This window comes from Nanorana parkeri, unplaced genomic scaffold (genome assembly GCF_000935625.1).
Source record: "Nanorana parkeri isolate BGI_ZX_2015 unplaced genomic scaffold, ASM93562v1 scaffold146, whole genome shotgun sequence".
Lineage (NCBI taxonomy): Eukaryota > Metazoa > Chordata > Amphibia > Anura > Dicroglossidae > Nanorana > Nanorana parkeri.
Window position 1 is genome coordinate 2,033,447 of NW_017306414.1, and position 21,632 is coordinate 2,055,078.

Below are 21,632 nucleotides of genomic sequence, written 5' to 3' on the forward strand. Positions count from 1 at the left end.
AGAGATGTGCACAGCGGTTCCAGAACAGCATATACATTGCTTAACAATATCCTAGCAGGTACAGTCATGTGTGTTTTTGCACTTCTCACATCCGTATCCTGAATATCCGGCCAAGAGATTGTGAAAAAGCGTGTGCATCACCTTCCGCGTTAATAGTCTGATCAGAAGGAATCCAGATAAAAAATTAAAAGGTACCTAAACCTTGTTTCCTAAAGGCTACTCAGGGGCATACAACAAGAACATGCCAGTAATTTTTCATTTTCCTTTGTGATATCGTTTTATGAATGCCGTTTCCAAAAATTAGTAAACATTAAATTTAACTAAAAGTAAAGGAATAGATTTCACAGTAGGGATAGAGACCTAGAAAGAAGGCCGAGGAAGAGGGAAAGGGGAGCGAGGAGAAAAAAGAGGGAGACAGAAAACACGTGTTGAGCAGAGTGGCTAGAGAGCCAAATGCTGGAAAGCTATACATGGGCTCCAGGTGGACCTGAATCTCCCCTCTGTTTTTAAGGGAGAATGAGAGGTCCTCCATGTGATGTATTTCATCTACTTTAGCTAGCCACATGTGAAGGGCGGGGGGAGTCATGCGTTTCCAAAGTATAGGGATGCACGCCCGAGCCACATTCAACAATGGTGCTGTTAAGGATAATTTGTAACGTTTGGGAAAGCAATCCGAAAAGGTGTAGCAAGCATGCCGCCGGGTTGTCTTTCAGCTTCATCATGGTCAACTTTTCGGTAATCTCTAGGACCTGATCCCAAAAGGGGACGATCTTTGGGAATGTCCAAAAAATGTGGAAGATGGACCCTGGGGCCAGACCACAACGCCAGAATAAGGGTGAGACCTGAGGGTACATGGAGTGTAGCAGTGTTGGAACCCTGTACCATTGAGAAACTATCTTATAGCTTAGCTCCTGGGTCTGACAGGCGATAGAGGCTTTGTGGGCCATTGAATATATTCGATCTTTCTGCTCTTGAGTGAACTTGCATGTTGAGGTCCCCTTCCCACTTGGTTAGAAAGCCCGGTTCAGGAGTCCCACCAGTGTTGAGTATGTAGTAGAGACAACATGTCGGACCGGCACGCCTTCTCGACAAAGCTTCTCAAAGGCTGTCAGGGGCCGCGACACCATTGGGGGCGAGGGGATGGAGCACAAAAAGTGTCGGAGCTGGAGGGCGCTCCAGTGGTCCAAGGGGGATCAGCAAGCGCTTGCAGCTCCTCGATCGAAAACCACCCATCTCCCTTTAGAGAAAATCACAAACACGGGAAATCCGCTGTTCGTAGAGACGCTGCAACCGGCCCTTGCCCAGGCCCGGTGGGAAATCTGGGTTGCAGAGAACCGGTGTCATAGGTGAGGGGGGGCGACAAAGTGGAGACTTTGAAGACAGAGCGAGACGGAGTTATAGTCAGGGCGATGGTAGGATGAGCTCGGATTTGGGGGGGCATAGGGACCGACAGCCAGGGCATTCCAGCAAGTGGAATCGGGGAGTCTTCTTCCATGGAGACCCAACATTTAGTGTCACTGTGACAGCACCAGTCCACGATTCTGGTGCGCAAAGCGGCTTTGTAATATTTGGCCATGTCTGGAAGTCCTACACCGCCTGAGTTTTTAGGCAAAGTCAGCAAAGTATGTCACAGGCGAGGGGGGGGGTGTCGGCCCAAATAAAGCCTGCAGAGAGTCTCCGTAGTTGGAGGAGGTAGGATCTCGGGATTGTTATCGGGAGAGCCTGAAACAAGTACAGGAATTTCGGCAGGGCATTCATTTTTAGGGAGTTCACCCGACCAAACCACGAAAGTGTCAGTGATTGCCAGGCGATCAGATCTTGTTTCGTCTTGTGGAGTAGAGGAAGAAACTTGAGAGCAAAGAGGGCTTTGCAGTCCACAGATAGGTGTGTACATCATTAAATACCCCAGGGAGATGTCTGCCCACGCAAAGAGGGATACAGCGCGTACGGCCTCCAGGTCCCCAGAAGATAATGACACGTTGAGCGCTGCCGATTTCGTCAAATTGACTTTAAAGTTGGACAAAGAACCATAGAGCGCCAACTCCTGTAAGAGCACTGGGACTAAGGGTATTTTAACCCTTTCTGTACCAGTCAGTATGAAAAAAAATACACAAAAAGCACACTTTTTTTATACAGTATATACAGCATGAATGGATTAAAGTAATAAATACAGAGGCTTCAACTAGGCTTTAAGAAAGCAAAAACACATACAAATTCACACTTCATTTTTCTTCATGAGTCTGCGAATGCTTTAATTACTTTAATGACACCACACCCAAATACTGTAAAATAATCAAATGATATCATATCTGATCATGTTAAGTTTTTTAACAAACAATGATCAGTAAATATCCTATCATAATTACTTTACATCATGATGTAAAAGGGATATTTGTTTCAGAAATGTAAAAGGATTGGAATCACTCAGGCTAGTATATGTAGTGAAATGATATTAAACAGCCCCCGAGATTTCTTTAGCTGCTACCCTACCATGTGTAATTTTTTCACCACTGGTCATTTTGTCAACAGCTTTTTGTTCCTTTTAAGACCCACATTTTAATATATTCCCAAACATGTTTTCTTAAAAACAGGACCGCTTGCCTGTTAGATCATGCTCGATTTCTACACCAAAAAGTGAATCTCTTTTAATTTAATCACAAATATTTGTTGGAACACTCCTCTGTGCTTGGGCCTCAGCGCAACAGGCTGCAATTCAAGCCGCATCTTCCTATGCCAGCACTTGTTCAGAAAGCCAAAAAGATTTGCCCGCCCTCAGAAGCAGTACATATGAAATCGGTTCCTTTTTCCATGTAATTGGAAAATTGTTTGTGCAATACTATCCATTCCACATGCTGACTTTTCAGATAATTTTCTAAAACATGCTTTTGGAAAAAATGAACAACAGCTGTAATTGACTTTTTTTTATTAGTTGGAAACTAATCATATTTAGTTTATTCAGTTCTGGACAAGGAGTTTGGAAAAGGTATAAGTAATTTTAAATAAACAATTTTGCTTTGCCTCCAGCCTCCTTGCAACTACAGTAAATTTTATATAATCATACAATGAAAGCATTTCACACGTTCTTAAAGCCATATTCCCCACGCCCTAAAGCCTCCTCTTCCCTATGCATTAAAAATATAAAAATAAACAGTATACATACTTAAATGAAAAAGAGTGTTTTAGTACTACATTAAAGTATTCATATCCACAATGTAAACGTGCACAATTACTTTAAAGAAGAACTATGAGATGAGTGATTTCCACTCACCTCATAGTTCTAGCCGACCTGTGACAATGAGACTGTCAAAGGGCGGCTCAGTAGATCGGGAGGTGAGTGAACACATACCGGGTTTGCTCACCTCTCGATCCTGTCACGGCTCTCTGCCGTGACAGGGGGAGGGGCTGGATTCCGCTCTCCGATCTGCCAGCGCTGATTGGCGGAACGGACAGGGTACAGCTGGCTCTGCCTCTAGATAGGCAGAGCCAGCTGTCACTCACGCAGCTGGGCGGATCCCGTCATCTACGTCGGGATCCGCTCCGGCTGCGGCGTCTATACTGTATTACTGCGGTATACTGAGCTTAGGGTAACGGGAGGACGCTAGTTTGTGTCCTCCCGTTACCCTAAGGAGAACTATGGGGAAAAACACTGACCCCATAGTTCTCCTTTACATTTTATTTTCTAAAACCAGCTCGCTCCCTCTCATTTAGCGCTGCATCCACAAACATCTGGTCAGGGAGCATGCACAGTAGATGTCACAGAAAGGTCACATGACTGATCTACATGCATCCACAAAATAATCTAAATACAATAAATGATACATTTGATATGCCAGTTTTTACCAATTAGGTCGTTGCCATTTACAATATATGTGATTACAATTGATTATCGAGAAATATTTTATTGCTCCAATGCACTCTATTACCAGTGGGCAGTATCATCTTGGCAGCTGCTGCCATTCCTGGGATGCCAGGATGTATTCTCAGGGGAGTGTGCGCTCATAAGCGAGGCAATAGTGGCACCCTAGGTGACTCTGCAAGACAGCATAGCCACCCTAAAACCAGAAACTAAGGAGAGCAATATTTTGTAATGAAAATTAAAAAAGTGAGAGGATGCAAAAGAGAAGACAGACATGAAACAGTTTAAGTGCAAACTTACAATATGCTGCTGTATATCAAATTTTACACGAAAGGTTTAATAACACTTTAATTCTAAAAGCCTTCCAGCTGGTCACATGACAAGCGGGGTTCTTCTTCTTGTCTTGCATTGGTGGTGGTTCACAGTATACAACTTAACTGTGTATCCAAGGTGACCTTGGAGGCAGAGGAGCTGCACTGTTTGGCAGAGCAGAGTGTCTTTGGGGGACAGTGTCAGACAGAAGGGGATAGGTGTAGCTGGGCAAGTTATTTTTTAAGGAATTGGAAAACCCCTTCAAAGCTGTGTAAATAAAGGGGATTTTTAAAAAAAGTAAGTAAATAAAAAAAAGGTGCACATTCAAAAAGATGCTTTGATCAACTTCAGAAGCTGGGATCTCATGCAGGGAAGCAATTAAAGTCAATGAATTCTAAAGTGTCAACATTGACCATCGATGAAATTCATGTTCATTTTAGCATAAGGCAGCATTGCAAACATTTTAGAGAGCACTTGTGTGTATTGAGCCATAAGGAATTCAAAAACAGGACTGCAAAGATTTGATGGCTTTGTTTTGAAGATAAAAATTGCACTGCACTAAAAAAAGCACAAGATGAAAACACATTTAACGCAGAACAATACTCACCTCTGCTCCAGCAATGTAAAATCAGCAAACACCCTCACCAGCGCTGACATCCTCGCCTAGTCTTCTTCTGGGTTCTGGATCTTCAGCCATCTTGATTGGCCATGCTGGGATGATATGACACCTACGTATGCGCAACTCAGTGTATACTGTCAATATGAAGGCAGACAGTCAGATAACAGTGCTTTATTGCTATAGACATTGTATGTCACTTCTGCAAAAAAAGCCTGCCTGGTTGCCCTTTTTAAAGCTTTCTCTTAAAGTTCCACTTTAACCCTTTCGCTGCCAAGCCCTCCGGAACATTTTGCAATTCAGCAGGTCACGCCATTTTTGCAATTTTTCCCATTGATTTGATTTTCAACTGCTGCGTTGCCAGCGTTTGTAAAAGACCCCCCAAACCATATATTTTCTGAAAGAACAGGTACGGTAGAATAAAAATATGCTGCTACTAAATTTGTAGGTCCTGCGATAATTGCGCAAATGTTTCTCAAATTAATATTAAACCGATAAAAATACACAATTCAATTGATAAACCACACTAAAATCAGTATCAGTGCACAAAAAAATTATTCTGACAAAATCTAAAAGATAAAACTGTATGGAGCTAATAAATAACAAATATTTGCAAATTTGAAATTGCGCCTATTTGGGAAAAGGTAAAAAAATTAAGGAACGCAAAACTGTAAATAAGCGACTTATGTTAAAAATCGTTTTTCGCTGTGTTGGTGTTGTGATAAAATGATACAGGCGTATATTTCATTGCAACACAAGGTATCACAACGCATGGCAATGCGTCACAAAGCTTTGTCATGCGCTGCCACAGTTAATGTTTTTTTTTAAAGAAAAAAATCATGCACTGCGATGATTTTTTTGAACTGTTGGTGGGGCTAAGGTGAAATATCTGTGGTCTGTACAGACCCCTGACATTTCTCTTTTGAAATAGAAATTGAGGACACAGAGTGCTCAATGTCTGTTTCTGCAGCCTCAGCACTCAATTAATGGGAAGCACACAGTACAGAGGCTTCCCATTCATTCAGAAACTGGTGAGGTGATAGTAAATATTTTACTATCACCAGTTTCTGAATGGGGAAAAGCCTCTGTAGTGAGTGCTTCTCCCCATTGAGAAAATCATGAATGAACAGGAAGTAGATCACATCCTGTTCATTCATAACTGGGGACACATAGTAGTATGTGTCCCCAGTTACTTACAAACACTGGAGTGATCAGACAAGTGGGGAAGAGCAGCTGGGATCCATGCAGACACAGATCCCTGCCTGGAGCGGCTCCAGGGATGAGAGGCTCCAGATGCCGGCGGCAGTGGTGCCGGCGGGGGGGGGGGCTGGGGGGGGGGGGGCGCGGGGTAATCTACTATAAGTTCACGGTCGTTAAAGTGACCATGAGCTTATAGCAGAACTGTAAAAGCCACCTCCGTAAGGCATACTGACCTGGCCAGCTGGGAACCGTTTTGTTCCGCCCCATGCCTTACGGCGGTGGCAGGGAAAGGGTTAAAGTGTAGTTCCATGTTTGCAGCCAAATTGGGATATCACCTACTTTATACAATCTCCCCCCCTTCCAAAAAAAGTCACCACCTGGATTTAGGAAAAATGCTAAGGGACTGAATACTTTTGCAAGCCACTGTACGTGTTATTGTTTTCTAATATTAATAGTTTTCTCTGAACTGAATTTCCTCTGGGATGCAAGGAAGCTGGGGTGGTTACCATAATAAACCCTGTCTGTACTGTGCTGGCAGATCTCATTATCAGTTGTAAACTAGACCTGAGCACTGTCTGTCCTAACAAAGGGATGAAAATCTAGAAGCATAGTATGTTAACAAGGAGAAGCTCAGCATGTCCCTAGTCTTTCTATGGGAACAGCCAGTTTCCTGTCACTTTGAAATTATACAGAGAAGCTTGTAATCTGTCCAAAGGCTGGCTACACAGAGATATCTAAAAAAGCTAGACTTTTTGTATTATTGTTTTTCAGTATGCTGTATAAATAGGAACACATAACAAACATATGAAGCGGTTTTCACAAATTCAACTGCAAAAGTGGAAATACGCGTTTATTCAAGTAAATTTGCCATTTTCATTAAGAACTTTAGCTAGGTTATTCATTTAAAATCATTTATCACATAGCAAGGTCTTTAGCAAAGTGTTATCATTTACACATTTAGTACTGGTACAGGAAAATACACTGTTTTCTCTGGGCAGATTTAAAAAAATTAAAATGGAAAGAGAGCCGAAAATAAAGTACAATGGAATCAGTGCTTGAATGGTTTCTAAAAGATGACTGTCAATGCATTTGACATCCAGGAAGCATTTAGCTTTGTTAAAGCTCTAGCGTAGAGAGAAAGGAGGGAGGATATTATTAAGACGACGCAAATACCTTCTTAAGGGAACAGGTCTTAAAAATCACTGTGAGTGAAGCACGAGGGGAAAGGAGTGTAATTCCAGGTATGAGAAATAAAAGTCTTGGATAATAACAATGTAATAATAATCCTAGCACAGATTATGAAACTAGTTTGAAAGCTTTGCCTTATCTTCCGGCTATACAGAAACAGTCTCTTCTAAAAGTGGGTTCTCAAACATAAGGAGGATTATTTTGAGAAATGGAAAGAATCTGGACTTTAAGAACTCAGCTGGTAATATTAATAGTATCTGTGTTCAGCTGACTGCTTGACATGGTTATCTTGAATTTACAAGGCTTCCTTGATGGCACACTAAAGGTGGCCATACTTTACAACCCTCGCAAGACTTTTGTCTTGCGAGGGTTGTAAAGTAATTTTAAAAACGTACGATCTGCCCATCTCGGACAGGCAGATCGTACTTGCGATCATCGCAAGCCCGTCCCGAGGAGGGGCGGGCTTCCGATGACCGCAATGCTGAACGGGCAGTGTGCGAATGCGCACACCGGCCCGTTCGGCATTTGTCTCCTGAGCATGCCACAAATCAGCCAAAAATCGTATGATTTTTGGCTGGTTTTCAAACATGCTCGTTAGACAACATACCTGCGACCGTACAGTAGAAACGGTCGCACGCCTTTTAAATACTTTGCGATTATCGTACGATCGCGGGATTTCCCGCGATTATCGTACGATAATCGCATAGTGTATGGGCACCTTTGGTAAATCTTTTACAGTTTCTTGCACAGAACAGCCCTGTCCTGTCACAAACTTCCAACCAAAATCAAACACAGAAGTGTAAATGGGAATGACAGACACCAGCCTCAGGGAAGTGGGAGCCCAACTAACCCTATAAGACACAGGAAAAGAATCCTGAAGCAGGAGGATGATTCCTTATCGTCTATATTTAGTGTTTAATGCAGCTGATAGCAATTGAAAGAGACAGCAGATTTCATGCCATTTTCCTGAAACAAGAATATCAATGGCAGCTTCTTGCTGCAAAGATTCAGCCTGCAAACAGAGAAATGGCTATGAACAGAAAACAGGATTTTACCCCTCTTAGTTACTGAAAAAAGCCAAATACCCAAAAGGAAATAAGCTTTGAATTATTTAGCTGACCCATTTTAAACCAGAAGGCATAGCTGCAGTATTTTAAAGCAAACATGTGAGGAAAAAAATGGAGCCTGCCACTCCTGACCTCTTGTTTTACAACAACTGGAATTATCTTATTTAAGGCACATGTGGGGTTATTAAAACTGGAACAGACAGAATCTGGAGCAGCTGCTCAGAGTAACAAATCAGATTATTTCTTCAGTTAAGCTTTGAAAATGAAAGAGAGAGACTGATTGGTTGCCATGCACTGCTGCTCAAGGTTTTGTCTGGTCCAGGTTTGATACATTCCCCTCATTGAGAGGAATGTATCAAAACTGGAGCACATAGAATTTAGAGCAGTTGCCTATGCCTAGCCCAGTTAACCAATCAGATTCTATCTTTCATTTTCAAAGCTTAACTGGATACACGGAAGAGAAAAGCTGGTTGGTTAACTGCTCCAGATTCTGTCTGCTCCAGTTTTGATACATTTCCATCAATGTATTTAACTAAAAACGTGGACAGAGGCATTCAGGAGGGACGGGGGAAGGAGTCACTGCTCTGACTTATTCACATTTTCTGAGCAGATTTCATTTTGTGGTACTGAGCTCTGTAAATTACAAGATTTCTATAACAGGACTAAATGAAATACAGGAAAACAGGTAAAAAGGGGCCTAAAGCTCTACCTACTGTCTCAAAAGGAAAATACAAATATTTGATTCTGCAATATTTCATATTTATAGGACGAAAAAAAGAAATATATTTAAAATTTTCTTTTTTAATCCTGTACACCAAAAAATTAAGAAAATATGTACAAAAGCACAACATATTATTTTTATCATGATTTGTATTATAGTGTTCATGTTATATGAATGTTGCTGGGCGACAATATTACTGACCGCCAAGTAAAAGTTGATGTATCACATTGTGAAATATGCAACCGTTATATTTTTTTCCTTGGCATTAGCTGACCCATTTTAAACCAGAAGGCATAGCTGCAGTATTTTAAAGCAAACATGTGAGGAAAAAAATGGAGCCTGCCACTCCTGACCTCTTGTTTTACAACAACTGGAATTATCTTATTTAAGGCACATGTGGGGTTATTAAAACTGGAACAGACAGAATCTGGAGCAGCTGCTCAGAGTAACAAATCAGATTATTTCTTCAGTTAAGCTTTGAAAATGAAAGAGAGAGACTGATTGGTTGCCATGCACTGCTGCTCAAGGTTTTGTCTGGTCCAGGTTTGATACATTCCCCTCATTGAGAGGAATGTATCAAAACTGGAGCACATAGAATTTAGAGCAGTTGCCTATGCCTAGCCCAGTTAACCAATCAGATTCTATCTTTCATTTTCAAAGCTTAACTGGATACACGGAAGAGAAAAGCTGGTTGGTTAACTGCTCCAGATTCTGTCTGCTCCAGTTTTGATACATTTCCATCAATGTATTTAACTAAAAACGTGGACAGAGGCATTCAGGAGGGACGGGGGAAGGAGTCACTGCTCTGACTTATTCACATTTTCTGAGCAGATTTCATTTTGTGGTACTGAGCTCTGTAAATTACAAGATTTCTATAACAGGACTAAATGAAATACAGGAAAACAGGTAAAAAGGGGCCTAAAGCTCTACCTACTGTCTCAAAAGGAAAATACAAATATTTGATTCTGCAATATTTCATATTTATAGGACGAAAAAAAGAAATATATTTAAAATTTTCTTTTTTAATCCTGTACACCAAAAAATTAAGAAAATATGTACAAAAGCACAACATATTATTTTTATCATGATTTGTATTATAGTGTTCATGTTATATGAATGTTGCTGGGCGACAATATTACTGACCGCCAAGTAAAAGTTGATGTATCACATTGTGAAATATGCAACCGTTATATTTTTTTCCTTGGCAATCTTGAAGAGTCTATCACTTTTAGGGCCTGTTCACATGAGTTTCAGGTCCTGATCAGGTCCGGATCTGCAGACGCGATGCTACTGATGCAGTGTGTTTTGGCCACGTTTTTGATGCGTTCCAGTAAAAAATAAAAAAAAAGTTTTTTTTTTTTGCTGGAGTGGGGCTGTTAGTATGTTAGCTGCAGTGCAGTGCGTTTGACGCGTTTTGCGTTTCCTGACCGTTTCCTGACATGCAGTATTTTTCTGTCGTAAGCTGCACGGACTGCGCACGTGAGAACTGTAGCCCATAAAACACATAGGGATACATTGGGATGCATTTTGAGTGCAGGAGCGTACGGATCAGGTCAGCACACAAAACGGACGTCGTGTGACCAGGCACTTAAAGCAATGTTTCCAAAATCAATATTTTGGTTATTAATCAAATGGCTGCTTTAAACATATAAACCACTGTTAGTCATTACTGCTTCAATAAAGGGTTAGCTGACACAGAAAAGGCTAATAAGACTGAAGGATTTAATGCTACTAAATTATTGTACAATCCTGCCCTATAAACAGTCTTTAAATGTTGGACTTAAAGAAAATAATAATACATGTACAGTATATATTTTTTACACATTACATATTGCTATATATACATCTATATATATATATATAGATATAGATATTTTTTTATTATTTGGGATGCACGGATACAGATGCTGGTATCGGTACCAATACTTACCCCGATACCGGAACCAGAGATTCCCCAAAATCAGAGATTCCCTCTGACCGGCAGTACCAGGGAGCCAGCTTCCTGGCCGGTCATGACACGCCTCCCGGCTTCCTGTTTGGCTAGGAAGCCGAGCTTCCTAGCGACACTGCAAGGCTCCCTAACCAATCAGAAAGCCGGGCAGCAGGTCCTTACCCGCAGTGCAAAATAAAATTAATGTAAATTATAATAAAATTAAAATTGAACACTAAATAGTCCCTAGAAGTGAATTGAGCAGAGAGCGGAGTCTCTCCAATATGAGAACCAACAATAATATGGTGGTGTTCAAAGCAGGCTACCAATGCTACTGAAAAGCTGTGCTGGGCAATAAACAGGGCTTCATTATTGCTCAAGGTGCAGCGTGATGCTATCCAAAAGTATTTGAACCTATTTGAGCTGTTTCCAATATAACACGATATAACATCCCACTGACACATTGTTTTCTTGCAGTCTCTCTGCCAAACCACAGTATATTGTTACTTTTACTTTTTTTGTAGCTATCAAGGGATTAACTAGTTCCTGAAAATAACAAAAGAATATTTCTTCTAAAATCTGCACACTTTCAACTCACACATCCCTCGAGCGCATGGCAAGCCATCAGGTAAATGCCAGCCTCTACCCACGCACTGTCAGAAATGCACAACACAACAATTCATTCAGTGTTCAAAAATCAATATTTAAGGACACAAGACAAACCATTACGACCGCCAGACGTTAAAGTAAGCTAAAAAAAGGCCATACATGGAAAAATGTATAAAGCACATATATGGACAAATATTTTGGGATTTATAAAGATCCAAAGCACTAACCTGCAGAGCTGAGTAGGACGTTGTAATCTGTCCCACGCTGCAACACTTCATTATCTGCCTTTTTTTCTGTAGCTTCATAGCGATCCCAGTTGGAAAGTATCTTTCTCTTAGAGAATCCAGTAGACTGCTCATTGTTCACTTCTTGGGTCTCACCAGCATCCTCCACATCCTTTAAAAAGAAGAACATTATTGCAGTTTTTTACATCCAATGTAACTTTTTTTCTGGAAAGTTGAAAAGCATCAAAATAAAAAAAATACAGGTATGTTCAATAATAATTATAGGCTTTTCCAAGCCTTGGGAGACAGCTGGTTATCTATTATAACACACAATGTTTTTTGTCGGCTTTATATGTGAATTTAAACATTTCTAAGCATACTGCATAGTACACCACAGGATTTGTATTTGTAGACCAGTAAAACATGTGTACCAGGCTCAGGGAAGGAGTTGTTTACAGTATTATCATTCATTCCACACTAGAAATACAAGGTGCTGGTCACACTACTAGTCACAGATAAGAAACAGTATTAACTACACTTTTAGTAAAAGGCAATACGCATAAGATACCTGCCAAAAGTTTTTTTGCAATACTGTATGTTCAACAAGATTTGGTCCTAAAGGAATTTGACCTATCTACAATCTTCTAAACAATTTCCTAACTTATGGGTGGGACAATAGAAATGGTCATATACTGCAGGGTTGCAATTACTATGTGACCACATTTCTATTCTGCCTCTCGAGTATATAAGCAGTAACAAATCAGAGAACTTTCCATCTGATGTCATTAATTTAGACATACAACAAATGAATCTATTGGACAGTCAGTCTATGGGTAGGTTAAGATGATTCGCACTTCCAGACAAATTTATTTCTGATTATCTGACTTTTCGACATGGCTAATACAAATGTAACCTACTTTCTGTATATGGATTACAAATGGCGTAGGTTCAGGACTCAGAGATATTGTCATCTTAAAGAATATCTCCATGATAACCCTCAACTACAGCATGTTTTTTTATATTTCTCTTTCATAATAGAAACTATAGTTCGCAATGGATATATTTCATATTAGAAATGCTATATTCTACAACAATCTTGTCTAAATTGTCCTTCAGTGGCTAGAATTTTCACACAAACTGTAATAAATTGAATTTGAAATCTTTTAACATGAAAACGGTATCCGATTTAGAATCCTTGCTCCATTTTCTAAGACAACCGAACAAAAGTCACATCTTGTCTTGTACTTACAATGGTTAGTGGGACAGGAGTGAAATATAAAAGGCTGCCATTGCCAATCTCCTAACATGCTATTTGCCTGCCTGTTCCTGGCGGAATTTTGTTTTTCAGTTATAAACTTTAAACAAGCACACAGCCAGTGAAGCCAACCTTAATGTAGAACTACAAATGTGAATACTCATTCTAGGTCAGTGACTCAAAGAGCATTGAGGCCACAGAAACTGCAGGAAAGTTAGGCAACTTGTATTTTCAGAAGTAGAGGTCAGCAATGACAACCTCCATATTTCTGTCTTTACCGGGTTCCTTAAAGTCAGGCTAATTCTGAGACCAGAGCCTGCTTCTGTTAATGCTTTTATTTTTCACTACTTTCTTATTGAAGAAGTCTGTGGAAAAACAGTTTCCTTTTTTCGTTAGTTGGTACTTCAATTAGTAGAACCAGTGATACTGAACTGGCCAAAAATGTAGCTAGTGGCTCAGGTCTGTGATTGTTTTACTATATTGCATGGAGATTATTCTTAAATGAATTGCTTGTTTTGAGCAGACCTAGGCTGCCCATATTAAAATTATTATTATACAGGATTTATATAGCGCCAACAGTTTGCGCAGCACTTTAAAAAACTGAGGGAGACCATCCATTTAACAATACAATTTCAGGTAGGAGGGCCCTGCTCGTGAGAGCTTACAATCTATTAAGGGGGGCAAGTGATACAAAAGGTAATAACTGTTTGGGATGATTTAATGGAAGAACTGAAAGCACTGTTATATCGAGGTGGAATAGGCCTCCCTGAAGAGATGAGTTTTCAAGGATTGCCTAAGGCCTTGTTCACACCAAATGCAGAGCAGATCTGCATGAGTTTCTGCACATGCAGTGGGTTGTGCCGCGTTTTTGATGCGTTCTGGGCCGTTTTTGGTTAAAAAAAATAACAAAAATGTTAGTTTAAAATGGGCTTTCAGCGCGTTCCAGGGCATTTGCACGCTTTTTTGATGCATTTCCATGCGTTCCAGAGCAGGTAAAATAGGACCTGCTGCAGTTTTTTTACCTGCTCTGGACCGGAACACTGCGATGTGAACTGGAGCTAAAAATACCATTGGAATACATTGGACGCAGTTTTGCTCCGGTCTGTAACTGCTCTGCTATTGGAACGGGCTTGGTGTGAACAAGGCCTAAAGGTGGACAGAGTAGGAGATAGGCAAACAAATTGGGATAGGGAGTTCCAGAGGATGGGAGACACTCTGGAAAAATCCTGGAGGCGAGCATGGGAGGAGGTGACACACACACTATTTATACATACATACATACATCACTGTTTACATACAGAGAGCACTGATCTATTGTATACATTGGATCTGCATACATTGGATCTACATAAAGGCATTGTATAAGACAAGTCACAAGCTAAAAGATGGCAACAGTTAACACGGAGAAAAACAAAGTCACAAAACACCCCGTTGCTTTTATAGATTTACAATGTGGCATTCTTATTATGTTATTTATATCAGACAGAAAATAAAAGGTTAAAGAAAACCAATATCTAGCCTTGTGCTGTGCTTTACTTTGATCAAATACAAGGACTAAAACATAATGGGACATGTAATATTAACAACTATTACACACATTTTGCAACCATTAGAACTGCTCGTTATAGGATTGCTTATTGTAAGAATGTAATTATTTTCAGATCTGTCTGATAGAATGTAATAATTTATGTAACATTATGACAGACGATATTGCTATTTCCATCAGGAAATGTAAGTAGATTACTGAAAGGAAGCAATGTCCTTGGAGGGGGGGGGGGGAATATCTGGCAAAATAATATAAGTCAAGCTAAACAACAGAGCAAAAGAGGCAGCCCATGGTATTGGGAAATTCTGATGGCAAACAATCATCACAGACTTTACTAAGTAGAAAATGACGCTCTAAAAAGATTTGGAAAAAAAACTTTGATACAAAAGGCAGAGGGTGTCCTTTACTTGTAATAAACAGTGTCAACTGGAAAGCGTGGTAGCAGTGACCAAGCCAGCATGCATAATATTGCTTGAATTGTTTATATTAATGTTTACACCGTATCTACCTCTATGTAGCTACGAAATTGAGGTGTTATATCGGGATTAGAGCTGCTGACTTTTTTTTTTAAATGCTAGTTCCTTGGTTGTCATGTTCAACCAATGACTTCACTACCTTGTGATTCACTTAACCATGACACATGCAGGGCTAGGTCTTATCAGGAAATATTTACTTTAACACAGACATTGAACTCGGTTCAAAAGATTACTATAAAGTAATGGGGTCAAGGACTGGACTTTTTTTGCAGTACAACACCGATTATTTGTGCTGTGATGTCTTGGGGTTCATACTTTTGCTTTATTCATTCATTAAAAAAATAAACTACACCTATAAAACCTTTATTATATTAGAAACATGTACAGTCATGTTGATTTCCCACTGCCTCTTGGCAGCCACTTCCTGTCTACATGTATGTATTCTCCAGTGATGGCTGCACGGCAGGTTTCCTGATGGATCATGCTTGCATATTGTGTGTTGAAACTGCGACTAGTAGTCTCTCCCGCAAGCTCGTATGCCACTGTAACAATTCAATTCAGGTGCACGATTGGAAGATGGGGACAATGTAACCCTAGAAGAGAAAGTACCTAAAAAAGGACCTTTGTGGCAAGATCCCCAACCATTTTAATGAAGCTGTAACGTATTGAAATGACTTTTGAAAACACAGTAACATGTTAAAGATTACATGGGATTTTCCTGATTGCATTTACATCTACTTTAGGTTACGAATGCTCTCCAGAAAACACTGTAACTGTGCTAAAGACAGAAAGCCCTTTCAATTTACCTCAATCTGATTTATCGGTATATCTCTGCAGGTAGAACCTGGCAAGCACCCCACCGAGTCAGGTTTGAATTCTGATACAGACAACCTTCAATGCGTGTGCTGGAATTCCTCTTTTGCAATACAAGCACGTGTTCTCAGATTATCAACAGGGAGTGGGGTACAGCACTGAATATAGGTATATCTGAATGGAAAATGTAAGTATTGAGCAGGTGGGCTATACTTCCTTTATGCTTCTCAAGGTTTATTTTCTAATTTTTAGCAGTCCTGTACATGTAGAGGGATATTTATAAAGGTGCCCATACACTGCACGATTATCGTACGATAATCGTATGCGATCGGTTTTTCATACGATAATCGAGCAGTGTGAACGGAGACGTGCGACCGTTTCTACTGTACGGTCGCACGTCTTCTGTCGAACCAGCATGTTCGAAAACCAGCCGGGAATCGTACGATTCTCGGCTGGTTAGAACGGTGCTCGGAAGACAAATGCCGAGCGGGCCGGTGTGCACACTGCCCGTTCAGCATTGCGGTCATCGGAAGCCCGCCCATCAGGGGGGCGGGCTTGCGATGATCGAGAGTGCGATCTGCCTGTCCAAGATAGGCAGATCGTACGTTTTTTTAATCCCTGTACAACCATCGCAAGACTAAAGTCTTGCGATGGTTGTAGAGTGTATGGCCACCTTAAAGCAATTAATTTTACCAAACACACACTGCTGGTGAATTAATCACTCATTTAAGACACATGCACTTTGTTTCACCTGCAGTGAATTCAGATTGATTGGATTTATATATATTCCCCTTAGGCCTGGTTCACACCTGGGCGTTTTACAGCGCGTTCCTACGCTCTGTAAAACGCTCAACATGTGAAAACCAATGATTGCCTAAGGCCCCGTTCCCACTGCGCGATTTGCATATTGCGCGACATTGCGAGATTTGCCACGCGATATCGCGTTCAAGCTTGCATTGAGCAAGCTTGAATCGCGGCTAAATCCGCTCCAAAAAGGGTCCTGCTGTAGCGACACACGACAGCAGGACCCTTTGCCCCATTGAAATGCATGGGAGCGCGATATCGCGCGCTAATTTGCCCCGATATAGCGGGAATTACCGAGCGATAAATCGCTCAATGTGAATGGGGCTTAAGGGCATGGTTCCCACCTGGGCGTTTTACCGCGCGTAGGAACGCACTGCAAAACGCCCTATGCCCAAAGAAGTACAGGAGCTTCTTTGGGGCGTATTTGCCGCGCATATCCATTGGGATACAGCCAGGTAGCCCTCGGAAACGTGCGTTTGTCGGACATTTTTTTTATCGCGAATCGCAGTAAAAAACGCGTGGCACAAAACGTGAACCCAGCCTTAATGTCCCTGCAATACTTGCTTACTCTGTTCATTCAATTGGTCACAATTTTCAGTATTCGGTTGACAAGAAAATGAACAGCTCTAGACAGATGTTTGCCTTTTATATAGGCACACACTTTTTATATAGAACAAGTCAATAAATAGGATGCACAGCATGGGCACTGTGAAAAACGCAGATTGTGATATAAGATACAAACCTAAAGTGACAAACTCTTCAAGAACAAATTCTGCTTTGGAAACCTAGACGGGTGGCTGCTTTATTCAGTGACATTGAATGAGTTATACAGCCGGCTGCTTGAGCACAAAGCCCTGCAGGTTGCGGCAGTGCTACCAGTATTAAAAACTTCAATGTCATGAAAGCCACAAAGCTTGAACAATGAAATCTGCATCCACTGGGAGACAGTTCCTGGTGAAAGAATTGGCAGATAGCTCTTTGGGGCCCTCTTAAGGAACAGCGTTTCTAATGACTGCGATTACTGAATTGCATTAATATAAAAGAAAGTTTTAAGTGTAGATGAAGAAAAAAAAAATGAGTCAGGTTGGAAGACACTTTACAATTAGTCACTAGCAGGGTGCCCATTTAATGTGTGGTCCTTAAGGATACTAAATTCATCATAAAACAGCAGAAAACACACACTGACACTCAAGCGTACAATAAACCTTAGTCAAGTACATGACTTATGGGGTGCAATTATCCATGCAGATTGAACTATTAGATACATTTGGGATTCAATAAGTTCTAGCAATCTAACACTAATGAAAAGGCCAGTAATGTCATCCCACAGAAGGGATTTGTTCAGCCTGTTTTTTTTACATGGGATCTTCCCAGAACCAAGTACCATGGGCCTTTTATGTACACAATACATAAGACTTCTATGACATCATCTGGCATTTTCAGCACTAAAGTGACATTCTGCTATCCTGAAACCATGTTATGTGCTCCCTATTCTGCAAGAATTTACAAATGGCAAGAACTTATTCACTGTGTTATATGTAAAGGCCAATGAAGTAACTGCTCATGCTTGTCTTAAAACCTGGCTGCACACAAATAATTGGTAAATGCCAATATTCCTTTATTCCTTGTAATTCTCCAGTATAGGAAACACAGCACTTAATGTGCATTTCAGAGCAACCAAAAAAAAAAGATATGACTTTTATCCTCATGATATGTGTCAGGAACAGGCAGTTAAAAGCAATGACAAGTGATCGAACGGGGCTTACAGATCGCAACCTTTTTTTCTTTTACAAACAATGAGGCATCACAACAACAGCTGATGGTTCCAGAACATCGTCTATAGTGTAGAATGTATACATCTGCTAAGGACAGAAACAGCTGTAAACTAGAATACACTGACAATGCTAAACTGGACAACAGTGACATCTAGTGACCATAATGATGAGATCCAACGATAACCGGTGATTTCAATCCATATTTATCTGGCAAGTTCTGCACTGATGGATTAGCATATCTGCCTCAAGGACAATACTGTGTACAGTAATTATTTACCAATAACAGTGAATGCAATTAGTTATATCCAAGTCAGGGTTTTCCTACATTACTTCCCCAAATTTTGGTCCTTAAGAACCATTGATAATGCATATTTATTATACTTCCAAGAAGCAATAAAATATTTGAGCAGATTCATTGACAACACAATTTTTAAGGCCCCCCCCCAAAAGTTATAGTTCAATTACAGATGGAACCTTGAGAAATAAGTCTGATGAAGACCCAAGTGGCAAGATCTCCCTGCCATAGTTCCTGATTCCCATCCACTTTGGGTTGCTAGGTGTTCCCACTCCGCCTGGTACACTTTTCATGCTATAAAATACATAAAAGATTTACCTTTGAGAACAGTGCCATTCGCTACAAACACTAACATATAGGTAAAACATTTTATGCTGATTTGTTACTCTTCAACTCTACCATAAACCTTGCTGTCTTGCAATACAGGAGGTCATTATAAACCTGTGTTGCAAAATGCATGATCTATTGGCCAACTTGGAACCTCTGGTTATCTGTAGTACAATAGGCAGGGCTTGAAAAATCCACTCGTCCCGGCCAGCCGTTGTAATGACACGGCCGGCCCCCGAGCTTTACATTCAAGCGATCAGGGTGGCGCCTGATGTCTCCATGAAGAGGACCTGTCATGTAAATTGGCTATCAAATAGGGGAATTCTTAGCCCCTATGTGATAGCAATAAAGTTATGTAAAAAAAGTAATACAAAAATTAAAGAAGCTTAAAAAAAATAAAGAAGCATAACAAAATGAGACACACAAGATTTTTTTTTAAGTCCCCCACATACACATGCAGATATGTGCCTGGTGCGCCTACGTGCGAAAATGACGATTGCGCCTTTTGTGACGCATATGTTACATATCACCGCAAACATCGGAGTGCGAGCAATAATTTTAGGGCCATTAATCACTGATGACACTGATGAGCAATAAAAGCGTTTTAAACGTCGCCTATGGCCAATTTTCAGTGTGGTCGTTTTTTTGCGATTTTGCGGGCACAATTTTAAGGCTTGACATGCTTGGTGTCTATTTACCCGACGTGACCCCGTCTTTTGTATTTTAGTTTGTGTCCTCCCGTTACCCTAAGGAGAACTATGGGGAAAAGCCTTAACCCCAAAGTTCTCCTTTAATTTACTCTTCAGCCATGTAATTCCTGGCAATTACATTTCTCTGAGACCCCTGATTTTGGATACCTAATATTAGGTTTGTCACCTCAATACAATTATTTCCAAAATACGTGAGCTACAATGCTTCCACATAGCAGCAATAACATATCCTGTTCCATTAGAAAGATATTAGACTGCAACTTTTTTTTTTCATTGTAACATTTTCATTTTGTTAGAGCAACATTTTTCTTGTGATTTGTAGTAGCTACAAAGTTGCACATGTAGTTGTTACAGCATTTTGTTTCTATGCAAGCGTAAGAAATTTGGTGTAACATGATCATGAGCAGCTGCACTAGGTAACATGAGTAACTACCGAAGATGGCGAATCTGGGATTTGCATCAAATGCCACCAAGACACCCGCCCCCTTTGAATTGGAGGCACATCCATGGAATCTCTGCTAAATTGTACACCATCTACAATTCAACAACAGACTACAAAATACAAGTCAACAAAACCAGAACAATTCTGTAGCTGCTACAGGTCACCACTACATAACCAAGTGTATGACATGGCCCAAAAAACTATCCTAATCTGAACCTTAATGATCAGTAAAACGCTGCAAATTGTAAATAATTTAATTTTTCAACTGTAAAGGTGCCCATATGCTGCTCGATTCTCGTACGAGAATCGAGCAGTGTGAACGAAGACGTGCGACCGTTTCTACTGTACGGTCGCACGTCTTTTGTCTAAGGAGCATGTTAGAAAACCAGCCGAGAATCGTACGATTTTCGGCTGGTTAGAACGCTGCTCGGGAGACAAATGCCGAACGGGCCGGTGTGCGCACGCGCACACTGCCCGTTCAGCATTGCGGTCATCGGAAGCCCGCCCCTCAGGGGGGCTGGCTTGCGATGATCGAGAGTACGATCTGCCTGTCCAAGATGGGCAGATCGTACGTTTTTTAATTACTTTACAACCATCGCAAGACCTTAGTCTTGCGATGGTTGTAAAGTGTATGGCCACCTTTAGTCTCAAACTTAGCTCTGTGTGACTAGACACCAAACAGTCACATTTTCATTTGGTAGCCCATTTAGGTGAAAAGGGGATATAGCTAGACTGCATATTAGAGCTTCAAAGCTGAACTTCAGATTTAAAGAAGTATATCCTCCAATGGGGAGAATTTATCAAAGCAATTGCAACAGTTTTAGCCTCTTAGATCATTTTTTTAAATGTGCAAATCTGTCTTTTAACATGTGCACCTGTTTTCACCTGAGCTTGCACTACTTTTCCAATTGCACTTGTTTTGCACCTGTTTTCATCTGCACTTGTTCTGCAGCTGTCTGAAACTGGAGCATCACCTCACACAGGGGTAGGCAACCTTGGCTCTTCAGCTGTGCTGAAACTACAAATGTGTCAATTTAAAGCAACTCTGTTACTATACTAATCAAAAAAACTACTGTCAAGTATAAAGTGCACACATCTAGAGATGCCTGAACATACCTGCAGAAGCTTCCAAGTGCCTATTATCACCCCCCACCCAAAAGACCAAGCCATTAGGAAAGGTAAAGCTACAAAAGTTTCAGGAAGTGTGGAGCTTGCCCGCTTTCTCCCACTTTTACAGGGGAGGCTGGGCAAGTTTCAACACTACCAAGCAGTGCCAAAGCTTTCCCCATCAGAATAGTCAACATTTGGGCATAACACAAGGGACTTGGAGGCTGAAGGTATGTGCCGACACCTCTAGGTGCCTGTGCTTTATACTAGAGATGCACCGATATTTCGGGTGCCGAAACGTATCGGTCGAAAATGGCACTTTTGGCAAAATGCCGAAAGTGCACTTTTTACAGAAATAG

General features: G+C 40.8%; 2 protein-coding genes across 2 annotated transcripts in view; one reads left to right on the forward strand and one right to left on the reverse strand.

Moving 5' to 3' along the window:
• The window catches only part of AVEN (apoptosis and caspase activation inhibitor), a 477,699-nt gene that overhangs the window by 446,196 nt on the left and 9,871 nt on the right, over positions 1-21,632 (reverse strand). The window contains exon 2 of the mRNA XM_018554204.1: positions 11,727-11,895. Within this exon, the coding sequence (XP_018409706.1) occupies positions 11,727-11,895 (169 nt within the window). The remainder of the gene's footprint in view (positions 1-11,726; positions 11,896-21,632) is intronic.
• Positions 1-21,632, forward strand: part of CHRM5 (cholinergic receptor muscarinic 5) — a 175,476-nt gene that overhangs the window by 133,054 nt on the left and 20,790 nt on the right. The window lies entirely within an intron of this gene.